Genomic DNA, 12,371 nt, shown 5'->3' on the forward strand with positions numbered 1-12,371 from the left:
CATTCTGTAAACAGTCCATATTTTTAGCATGACAAAATAACTCCACTGTAATCACACAGCAAAGACTAAACTGTAAGATACAAAACCTGTCAGCCACTCTAAAACAATGCCAACTGTGTAACATGACAGCACCAACAACACCATGTGGCAACACGGTCATCACAACCATTCAATAAGAATCACAACTTAGAAACCATACAACAGTAGAAGAACAGCTTGGTTATGGTGCAAAAACAGGACAACAATAGAACTGATTCATGTATACCAACAAATCATTAGTTTTCAGTTCTGGTCCAAGGAACCTTACTGGAGTGCTTAGATATAGTTTTAAAGGCTTTATGACCGGTGTGTGGATTGAAACAAGAGTTCTTGAGCATGTCTGTGCCAAACAGCCACCCTGTGGAACTCATGGGAGTGTAACTGGGATACGGGGCTAAAAGATGATATCACTGTGAACATATCACAACACAGAGCCTCTGGGAAGAAACGTCACCAGAGGGTTTTTAAGTCTTACCGATAGGAGACAGCTCGGCCACACTCCCGATGTACGGCCCCTCCAGGAACTTGGGCTCGCTGTCGTTGATGTCCTGGACCTTGATGACGAAGGCCGACTCGAGTTCGAGCAGTTCGCCAGTGTGGCGGTCTATGGCCTGAGCTCGTAACGTGTAGAACGCCTTCTCCTCGCGGTCCAGCCTCTCCGTGGCGTGGATGTCGCCTGTGACCTCGTCGATGATGAAGATAGAGCCCGCCCCCTCGCCCGATATAGTGTACTTGATGGCACCGTCTCCTTGGTCAGAGTCTGAGTGTATCTATCAATCAAAAATAATAATAAAGGGGGCGGGGTGAAAGAGCCATAGAGACCTTCGGTGTAATACAGTGCACTGGAGAGAAAGTCTTCGCTCTAATCCATCACTGAGGCATTTGTTAGGACTTTTGTGATAATAATCCGTAACTGGTTTCATGAAAAGTGTTAACTTAGGGGCCACATCAAAAATGTACTGTCCAGTGAGGCCTCAGTAATGGATGGGAAAAACACTGCTCTAGTGGTTTATCTATTACCTTACCTGTTTTTCAGTTAGTTAGGGGACACTGGGCTTAGAAGTTTGTATTTTTCTTTTTATTCGCTTTTTTTCTGAGGTTACTTTAGCTTCCAGGCTTTGAGACTTTTTTTTTTTTTGGTAATTTTTCAGAAATAACTTACCCTGAAGTTAGACGACATATAAAAAGACTAATAATGGAAATAAAAATGGAAATAAAATTAAAAAGTTTCTTTCTGTTTTACAAGTCCCATAGATTGGATAGGAGTAGCCTAGTTTTAGACCCATAATCTCACACTTTACACCTGTTTCCTACACAGAGTCATAGCAACTGCTTGCACTAACCAAAGGTAAAAGTATTCAGGGGGGAAAAAAAGAAAGAAAGAGAAAAACATACATTGTGGCAAATACAGTGTAACTACGCACATGCACAACTATGCACCATGTACTTTATGAGAAATGTCTTGAATGCTTGAGATCATAATAGAAGGAGCTTCAAAGAAATTATACAAGTTAAAAAAAAGAAGAAGAAGAAGAATCAGGTATGGTTTTAGTGTCAATTTAAATTAAAAGGAGAAAAAAAACATGAGAAAAATAGATGTGACAATGCAACTTGGCATCTTTCTTGGAAAACATCTGTAGTGCTCCTCCTCTAAAACTCAGTGCTGAGCTGCCAATGATCTGTATATTCCCACCTGGCATGCCCTTCTCTGCCAAAGAGACACAAATTACCCTCCCTGATTCATCTGGCCCGCTGCTAAAGGTGTCTCTGAACACGGGTGCAAAGTGAAGTTAAAGAGCTGCTATAAATCTGCCACTACTTCTCCTAATGTGATTGCAAGACATTCAGCCAGCTTCATAGCCCCTTGGCTTCATCACTCCATCCCAATTCTCTCTCTCTCTCTCTCTCTCCTTTTTTTTATCCCTACATCTTTTCTTACTATCATCATTCAGAAGCTTAGAGCCCCATATCCCAAAAGCAGCGGTGGACATAAAGAAAAAAAAAACCTCTTCTATTGCCTCTTGCCTTAAATATTTTATAAAGCCTTAATTAAATACAGGATTCCATCACCCCCGTGAGGGTTTTCATTAAGTATTTGTCATAAAACAGCCAAAGAATGCAAGCATGGCTTTCAATATTGCATTTCTCTCTCTCTCTCTCTCTCTCTCTCTCTCTTTTCATTTTAAATCATCCTAAAGTCAAATAAAACGACTCCTTTGAAAATCTACACATTTTGAGGTATCAATATTTCAACGGTAATAAAAAAAAGTCAGAAAAGGAAAAAAATAGAAGAAGAAGAGGAAGAAAAAGAAGAAATTCGTATACTCAGACAAAGAATTGTGGGTAATATCTGGAGACTTGGAGGAATGAGAGATGCTGCCCTGAGTAAGAACCATCTGAGGCTCACAGACTTTGATCAGCAAGAAAGAAGTGAGCTTAAGATAAAGCATATCTGTGCACATTAAGCTGAATGGTGAGACGCAGATCAACATCCACTCCGTGCTCATGAAAACAAACAGACAAATGTTGCCTTAATGCCAGCGGAGCAATGGACTCCCTAAAAGAATAAACGAGACAATGTGGTTTTTCCCCTTGATCATTTGGCAGTTTCACTCAGTTTCTCTCTCTTTATGCCTCTCCCTCTACCCCTCTCAGCAACATTCAGAAACTAAGAGAGAGAGAAATAAAGAGAAAAGAGAATAAAAAAAGACAGAGAGACAGATAATCACATAGACAGACAGTAACAGGAGGAGAGAAAGACTGACAGGGTGAAAGAGACCAGGAGAGACAGCTCTTCAACCAGAAAAAGGTACACCTCGTGAATGCGAAGCTTGTGAGAGAAACTTAGATACACACACAAATCCAGAGTTTTTTTGTTTTTTTTTGTCCTTCTCACACAACAAGGAATTGGTGTGAGCCAAGCTGAGCCTTGCCGCAGGGTATAGCATGTAGTTTCATCAGTCTAAAAAAAAAAACGGGGACTGGGCTAGGATTGAGCATCAAACCAAAGGTCAAATAGAAGGCAACTCTTGCTCAGTGGCAGTCACCATTAACAACGTTGATGGCCCCTTACAGTCAGGCTGCTCCGAGATTCACACGTCAGAGATGACAACGGAGCTTTTCCTTACAGCTTATCCGCCACAATTATTTGTTCCAAAATATTAAACTGCATGTGTCATTTTGACGAGAAATTGTGAGAATTGATTTTTTTTCCAGAAAAATCTGAAAACTGGCATGTTTGCTTCATTTTACAATCCTCTCATTAACATTGACATATGCTCTTTTTAAAATGTCAAATGTAACTAAGTTGTAAATTATTTGAGTTTGAGTTTCACAATATGCAAGAAGCATCCTCAAGTATTTGATAGTGTTTTCTGTTACATGACCACAAAAAGCCAACATCAAACACAACTTTAGACCTTCAAAGCTTTTTGAGAAAATGCTTCTGGTCTCCCATTACATCGGGGCATTTATCTGTAACAAAAAATGTCTTTCAGCAACTAAGCTGAAACGCCTTTATTTCTAACAGAGAAGAAAGAAGTTTTCATTCATTATGAAATCATTCAGTCCTTTGTTAATGAAAAAATGAGTTTGTTGCATGACAAGCAGAGCTGTGCGAATTTGTATAAAGGAGGTGAGAAGAGGGACTGGACTGTTGATTGGTTGGTTTATGCAGAGAGATGAGTCAGTCCTGCCACAAAGCATCATGGGTCAGCAAGCTAACACATTCCAGTGAGGGAGCGATGGAAATGTCCTACATCTGATCAGGCCTTGCGTAAGAAATGAGTCAATTAAGAGCACTGACAATGATGTCAAACAGCAAGAGAGGCAGAAAGATAAACAGATCGAGAGAGAAAAAGAGGGGGTGAGGGGAGTAGTGTTGTAGATGACTATGGTGAGGATTGTGCTATTGCATTTTATTTGTCTTTGTTGCAAAGGCTTTTTTTTTCTTAACTGTAGCATGAATATACAAGAGTTGTGTCTGAAGTTTTGTTTATGAACAAACTTAAAGCAATTAAGACTAAAGATAGAGGAGCATATTATAACACTCCAATCACAGATGCTTTTTTTAACTCGCTCTAACCTTACAGATGTAGAACAAACAGGCGCTCTATAAAGGACAAAGACAGTGCAAAGAAACAAACAACACTAGTCCCATAAAGACAGCCACATCTTGCTTTTATTGGCATGCTTTGATTATTGTCCCTGCTGTTAGTTATGGGTTAAATTTCTGGTTCATGCTGTTTCAAAAGACTTTTTTTCTCAAACCTGCGTATTTTAATTTGTTTCCATTTTAGAAACATGTTCATCAAAGTATTTTTTTCTTTTTTAAATGTTGGCATGCTTTGTCAGATGGTTTGCATGTTTTGCTCTGTTCTCATCACTAAGTCGGCACGTTTTTCTTAAACATCAAAGAGATTGAAAAATATGAAATGTACAGAGGTTCTGTTTTCTTGCCATGGCACAGAAAGAAAGAGAGAAAAACCCAACATTTAAACTCTTTGTTTGCGAAAAGAGATAGAGATACAGCATTTATGTTGTGCCACATTTTTAATCAGTCAGAAGTTGGCAGAAAGTCTGAGATGGTGGAGAAGATAGCAAGGTAGAAACTAATAATAGGCCATTAATTATTTAACCAGCTAAAACAGAAAGTATAAAACACATGATCTAAATGAAGCACAAAGCACCTGTCTCTCACAGCTTCAGAGGGAGAATTACACACAAGGGTAAAACTTGTGAAAATACCCAACAAACAATACCCATCTTGCGTCAGGTCTGTTTTTTTTTTTTGTTGTGTTGACTGGATCGTCCCATGGAGAATAATAATCATACTTTAACCACTGTCTCCATTGCCCGTGAATTTAGCTTCATTCACCATCTTACTGCCAAGAGTTTTTGTTCTCTCTCCCCTTTGCATCATTCCGTGCTGAAGGCACTAAACTTATCGGTTGTAAAATGACAGGAAGTCCAAAATTTGCATGCGTGTGTGTGTGTGTGTGTGTGTGTGTGTGTATAACCTTATTGTGAATGAAGCAGAAGAATTTGTGTGCAGGAACCTGGAGTTTACCGTGCAGTCAGGTTACACAAAAATGGTATAACACTGCTGGTCATGTACATTTAAAAAAAAAAACCTGTCTCTCTAAATCCACCAACTCATCTCAGGGGTATGATTTTAAGCTCTCCCTTCATCCTTTTTGCCCCCTCATCCTCTCTCTATCCCTCTCTCCATTCCACTTCTCTGATTACATCTCTCATCTCTCCCTCTCTCTCTCTCTCTCTCTCTCTCTCTCTCTCTCTCTTTCTTTTCTCACCTAGTCTATTCTTCTTTTTCCCACACTTGTTTTCCTCTATCACCCTATTTCCCTTTGTGTAAACGTGTTCATTCTTTACATATGCTGTCACTCTTCACAGCCTAATAACACTTTTTCCCTTTCAGCGGCGTGTGAGTTTTCACTACAGCGCTATCCTTTGGTCTCTGTTGGATATCATGCAACTTCCCGCAGGAGTTTGTGAGGACGCGCCACATAGCAACATCTCACATGCTCAGCATAAGGTTACATATGTGTGTTTCACAGTAAACTATATAATAGGACATTTTCCCCACTGTAAGTCCTTAGGTCACCCTGCATTCTCCCAGGAGTGATGTGTCCCTAAAAGAAAACGGGGTGGGGGGGACTGAGGTTTAGTACCATACATAGTGAGATATATATAGGTGAATTTCCAGAGCACATTCTTAAAACTCCAAGAGAATCAAAAGGATGTGGCCAGGGATAAATCCAACTGAAACACTACATCAAATTTCAAGATTATAAAGCACATAGTGAAAATGTTTTACTGACTCTAGGGTGAACCAAACCAACACCAAACTGAGAATAAGACATTTTAACGATGCTACATGACCATGCTCTCAACGGAATAGAACATCTTAAAAAAAATATATATTATATATATATATATATATGTGTGTGTGTGTGTGTGTGTGTGTGTGTGTGTATACTGTATATATAAACCACGCTGAGGTAATTCATAAGAAGAGTAAGGGGCATGGAAATTCATTATCTGAATGCACTGGACAAGGCTGCCAGTTTAAAGCCCCCACTAAGAGAGAAAGGGAGAAGGTACATTTAGCAGTAAAAGAAAACCATATTTCATGAACAGATTAACGAGCGGGTCAGTCTTGGCATCTTTGCTGAGTTGTTTTAAATGACCAGTGCTGATAAAAAGCCATGCTGGTCATATTTAATCCTATACTACCCTAATTAAAGCCTTTGATACCCTCAGCAATGGATGAGTCCAGCAACACCAGCAGCAACTATTAATAGTCTTGGCTCATGCCCTGGCTTTACAGGGTACCATAATTCTCTGTAACTTTTATTAATAAAATCATTTCTCTCTCTCTCTCTTCTCTCTCTCTCTCAATCTCTCTCTCTCTCTCTCTCTCTCTCTCTCTCTCTCTCTGTCTCTCTCAGGTATTATGAATTCTCCTGTGTTGGGTACTGTCCTATACTCTGGCCAATACCAAGGGGTAGACTGTATCCCGACTGTAGGCTAGTACCATGTTTGATTGACATCATCCACTGTGTGAAATGTATCGATTACTCAGGCAATCTGGACATGGCCTGCTTCACTTGTGTTTACACTTGAGTTGCATGACTGATAACAGATTTGGATTGGCAGTGGGTATCTCACTTCATACAACCACACTGATGTGGTTAACTGGTGATGAGTGATTCTAATGTTAACAGTGTTGTAATAGACAATTGGCAAATGTCAAAAGTTATCTATTTTGATGACAACCTGTACCTTCTTGCACAAATATACAGGTCAAGTTATTGAAATATCCTATTTCAATTCAAATTCAAACTCCAAAGTTCAAACCCTGACAGGCAGAATACTGTACCTTTCCAACGTAGAGTGGCTCCGTTCCCATGTACTCCTCCACCACAAAGAACTGGTTCCAAACCCAGCCCCTTTTCACCCTGCCATGGGATACAGCCCCCTGCTCTTGAGGCTTTGTTCCTATCAGCACCGCGTTAGTCCGTGTGGTCTGGGCCGGTGCCCAGCCGCAGCAAAGCAAAAAACCCAGAGCCATGACCAGAGCGGAGGCCCCTTCTCTTCTGACTGGGGCCATACTGGAACACCACTATCTCTCGACTCTACATGTGGTGTGGATCAAGAACTCAGTCAAAACAATGTTTTTCTTTTCTTCTCTTTTTTTGCCCTCTTTTTATTCTGCCAGCTCTGGATATTTCATCCAAAAATCCAAGGTCAAAGGTCCCGACTGAAAGCGTTCTTTCTTTGTCTAGAAATCTAGAAGATCCAATCAGTGTTTGTTTTCTCAAAATTCCTCAGGTTCTGAAATAGCGTCAAAGCAGGGTTCTTTTGGGTTTTGGAGGACTTCGTCTCTGCCTCAGCAGGCAGTTCATGTTGGATGTGCAAAGTATCTCAAGGGGAATAACTGTTGATCAGATACAGCTGGAACTTCTAAGATTTATCTTCATTTGATTCCTCTACTCACACTCTGATTTACACCGAAAGTGACAAGATCTGACGAGATCAAAAGCTCCTGTGCTTGACGGGGCTTCTATTACTCAGCATCACCAGATGTGTTTTAGTACCAGTGGATGTGGGATTGGGCGATGTAAAAGAGTGTAAGGATGTCTAGAGACTAAGACAGGACAATGAGAAGAATTTTGATGCAGACATGCTTTTGGGCTATATCTCAGCAACCTCATGTTTTTTAGGGACTTATGAACACACTGACAGAAGATGGACTTTTAAAGTGACAACACAAGTTAAAGCTCCTGAGAGTCATTGATTGATTTTCCCATCCTACAGTTGTTGCTACGGTGTCGTAGTTATATATCTGAAATCTAGTCTCCGACAGTGACTAAGTAAAACCAAATATTTCTAAGGAATTTCAGAGGATCTCTGCACTAATCACTCCAAGTTTTGAAAATATCTGGTTGTACTTCCATATGTGAATGTCTCTTGCTCAATGTGAAAGCAGTTCAATAGAGGTTCAATATCTGTGGGTAAAAATGACTGGCAATATACCCAAGATAAGCTTTGTTTAGACTCCTGATCATTAAACTACAGTCACAGGTGTTGGATTAGATTATGTTCCGGAGCCTGGTGTTGACACGGTCTTGTCCAGTGGTGTGGGTCCCCTGACGGTGCTCCATCCACTGATGCATTTGTCCCCTCAGAACTTACAAAAGGGTACATGGCAAGGAATTAGCAGCATCCACGAAGTACTGGGGAGAACCGTTTGACTGTTCACCTGAAAAAGAGCAAAGCGAACAGGGTCAAAATTACCACAGCTGCTGACCCCTCTGCACAAGCCGAGGAGCAATTAATGCACATTTTACTCTACAGACCGAACAGTGTTACCGTGTGACCTCAATCAGCTTTTGGACCCTATTAGATGGTTTTTTACAAAATAGTGGTCAAATTAAAAGAAATAAATGAAATAATTCACCAATCTTGCTTTTAAGCCACTGCTAAGGTGCATAAGCCTACAGTAATTCGTTAACTATGCTTCAAATAACCTTTTATCAGTAAATCAAAATTCAGCCGTCAAGTTACAACATGACATCACGGTTTTACTCAATTAATCTTTGGTACTGGCTGGCTAAGAACCATCCTCAACTGTCCTTTTCTTTTCATCTGCTTTTCTTCAGTTCTTTGAACCAACACAACCTGGCACAGGTTTTAATTTAGATAATATTACTAGAAGCATTTTTCAAGAGCACAATTGCCCTGCTCAGCAAGAATCCCAATAATGGGCTAAGCCAAAGAGCTGGTGCATTATGTGTGAGGGTAGCCAGGTGTGTGAAGAACACGAACGAAAGATGGCCATACATCAAGAGCGTGGCCCCCAAAGCATCTGTCTGCCTTGCCCAGCTCTGGCCGGCAGCCCCTGCTCAGATGACAGGAGGGCTCTGACTGATTAATTGCATGAGGGAGCACTAATTGGACAAAAGTATTAATCAATTAACTGAATCCATTCAGAGCTGCAACACTAATACTTCAGACAAACACTGAGGAATAAAGAGGGGGGAAAGATAAAACCATGCCCATTACCAGAGAGCATGCTTTAGGGGCAAAGCGATAACGATTAATGGTCTTCGCAAAAGGTGTTGGTGGAGGAGGAGGTGTGGGGGAGGGGGGTGCAGAAAAACAGTAACATATAGTTTATGTGAGAGATGTCACAACCTGCAGACCAAGAGGATTTGAGTAGCAGCAGAGAAAAAGCTCCTAAGGCTATTGCTTATTTAACCTCCTGCACATTCGTCGGCCCATGAGAGAGGGTTTCATTTCTGGCATGGCGAGACCCACAAGCAGTCCAATACTTCTGTTATAATGTGCCCCCAAAAGGTCTTCATAACTCATAAATACACTCACTGGGTCTGTGTAACTCCTAGAGGGGCCAGGCCACATGTTTCAACAGTACACTCTGTCATAGATTTAAATAGACAGAACCACATAATGCATTCTACCTTCTCACCGTAAGTGTCCTCGTAAACTACGCACTCACATTGAGTGTGTGTACTAAGAGGCAAGACGAACAATCATTTTAAGTGTTCAGTGATATCAACCTCAGCACGCGCAATTACGCAGCGCATTGCTTGGACAAGTTTATAAAAATCTTTTTTATTGAGGTAGTGGGGGCATTTAGGTCACTCTGTTTAGAGCAATTTCTATAAAGAAGGCTGGCTAGAGTCCGATGAAGAGACTGGTTAACAGAACAGATCAGCGTGGATTAAATGTTGTGTCACCACAAGCAGAACGTGCAGATTCATACAGCAACATACAACATGTCACTCTCAGGTTGGAGCCTACACTCGGAGAAATAATCTTTTTTTTTTCTCAACCATGGATAGCTTGTTAGCCTTCAATAGGGAGGCTGTTTAATGGGTTCTGTTCCCGCTGCTTATAGAAAGAAAACACACAGACACACACACACACATTGGAAAAATGGAGTTTGGACTGAAGCCACGCTGTCCACTGGGCTATAAGAGGCTCCGTCTCCTGACTGTGAGCTGCGTTTGATGATAAGAGTCAGTGACATCTCTGACATTTACGGGACAGACTCAACCGGTGGCTCAGGTCATAAATGTTCTTTTTCTTTTTTTCAGTTGAAATAGCATGAACCAAAAATAAAATGAAGAAAAACAGAAACAAAACACTGACAATCTTTATAACAAGCAGATTTTTTTTTCTGTTACGTAGGGAGAAACAAAAAACTGGAAAAGCTACAAAAGGATTACAAAGAGACTACAAACAGAATGCAATCACATGAAACAAAAATCTGTTCAAGCTCCATATAACACTCATATATGTGTTTTTACTGTTTACTGTGCAGCTCCAGTGTATCCAAAGCCTCAAAAGGCCCCCACTCACATTTAATTGATCAAAAATCTTATTTTTCATGTTTCCGACTAGACTTGTATGTTTTTCACTAAAGAGCCAACTTCAAAGTGAAAGAATGTTGTTTATTCCTTTTTTTCGCCTCAAAGGCAAACTACTTGGGAGGAAAAAAATAAAAAGATTAATTCATTTTAGCCTAATCTACAGTCCTCCTGCCCCCTTTAACTGTAAATTTTCAAACTGGGCTCGGCCAAGTGTGCATGATTAATTATAAACCATTTGTATCAAATAGTTTTTCAGCTGAACATATCCCTCTGAAGTAGTGCTCCAGACCGAAAGACTTGCTAAACTCAAACTATTTGGTATTTTAATGAAAAGCGAGTCGACTGAATCCCTCTGTATCTCTCTCTTTCTCTCTGTTATTCCACCTTCCCCCCACCGCCCACCACTCTTAAAAATCTTATTAAGTACATACAAATTTTGCTCCTAATTAAGCCAAGGGAGTGTGAAGTGTTAATTAATTGGCGGATGGGAGAGAGGCCACGTCCTTTTGCGCTCGGCCATGTTTAGGAGTCACTGGCCACAGCTAATTAGCAGTGTGTCAATTAGCAGACTTTGGGAAGGGAGGGGGAGAGGGGTTGGGGGTTGTGAGGGGAGGGGGGGGCACGGACGATACAGTTGTAACGCGTCCACTCCCACCCCGAAATCGCTATTGGCAAGCGCGACTCGCTCATTCGTGACCTATTAAAAACGTGGATTGATTATCAAGCAGGGTCCTGCTACTTCTCATCAGTGGCCAGTCAGGCTACCCAGACCCTGACAGCTGGCATGCACCACACAACCACCAGAGACTGATCACAACAAAGTGATGGGCTTAGGGCCAGTGGCAGTCCAGGCAGCCTTTCACTTACCTCCTCTCTCCATCTATCTCTCTCTGGCCTTCTTTTCTCTACATATATCTCCCTGATGTAGATTAGTAGGTGTCTACCCTTCCAAACGAACAACTTAGGCACAAATCAAGAGCCCCAAATTTAAAGTCAGAACAAGACACACACACACACACACACACACACATATATATAGATATATATATATATGAGTGTGTGTGTGTGTGTGTGTGTGTGTGTGTGTATACACTGTATATTTACACATTGTGCTGTTGTGGGAAACTACAATAACTAATAGCCTGAGGTTAATGCACTGAGTGAAATCCCCTCCTGGTTTCTCAGTTTTGATGTGGCGTTTATGAATTTGCTGAATGTTGTCCCCGTGTATAGCCCCATCCCATTTTCCTTCTCATATCTGATGGATGAAAGCCATCATCAAAGCCGGACCCACGAGGAGTTCACACAGCATGCTTATTCAAGAGAGGCCCCGGCCAGTCAGAGTACAATCCCCCTCCTCACGCTTATTAAAAGGCTCTATTTTGTCAGTGAAAATCCCAATTTGTCACAGTTGCTTGGCTGTGTGCCCAGTGTCCAAAAAAAAAAAAAAAATTAAATAAAAAAATAAATAAAAAGTAAAGCACACAATTTGAGTTCAAAAACACAAAAGGCTGGGGGGGTGGCTATGACTTTTAGAAGACTGTGCATCAGTAGTGTTTCTTCATCTAATGGTCAAAGAAGACTTACAATGAGATTGACTTTATAATTTAAAATCACCATAAAGGCAGAAAGGCAGTCCCAAGGCGCCGGGACATTTCACCAAAAACAATAGGCTCTTTGGTTAGCAAAACCACTTGCCATCATTTGAAATGCAAGTTTAGGGAGATGTCATGAAAGAGTAAGCATTTCAGCATTTGTCTTCAAGACACAGCCAAGACATGCTCAGTACTGATATCCTTTCTAACATGCCAAAATATTTGCAAATGAAACAGTAAATTACACCACACACACACACACACACACACATTACAAACACCTGTTTTAGCAATTAGCAAAAGAAAAAAAAGAAAGAAA

The 12,371-nt window shown here is 40.8% G+C and overlaps 1 protein-coding gene across 1 annotated transcript in view; it reads right to left on the bottom strand.

Annotated features, from left to right (window-relative positions):
* The window catches only part of cdh22 (cadherin 22), a 63,432-nt gene extending 56,261 nt beyond the window's left edge, over nucleotides 1–7,171 (bottom strand). Inside the window, exons 1-2 of the mRNA XM_030778201.1 lie at nucleotides 6,941–7,171; nucleotides 515–809 (exon numbers count right to left, since the gene is read on the bottom strand). Coding sequence (XP_030634061.1) covers nucleotides 515–809; nucleotides 6,941–7,171 — 526 coding nt within the window. The remainder of the gene's footprint in view (nucleotides 1–514; nucleotides 810–6,940) is intronic.
* Nucleotides 7,172–12,371: the final 5,200 nt, after the last annotated feature.

Source organism: Chanos chanos, chromosome 6, assembly GCF_902362185.1.
Source record: "Chanos chanos chromosome 6, fChaCha1.1, whole genome shotgun sequence".
NCBI classification, from domain to species: Eukaryota; Metazoa; Chordata; class Actinopteri; order Gonorynchiformes; family Chanidae; genus Chanos; species Chanos chanos.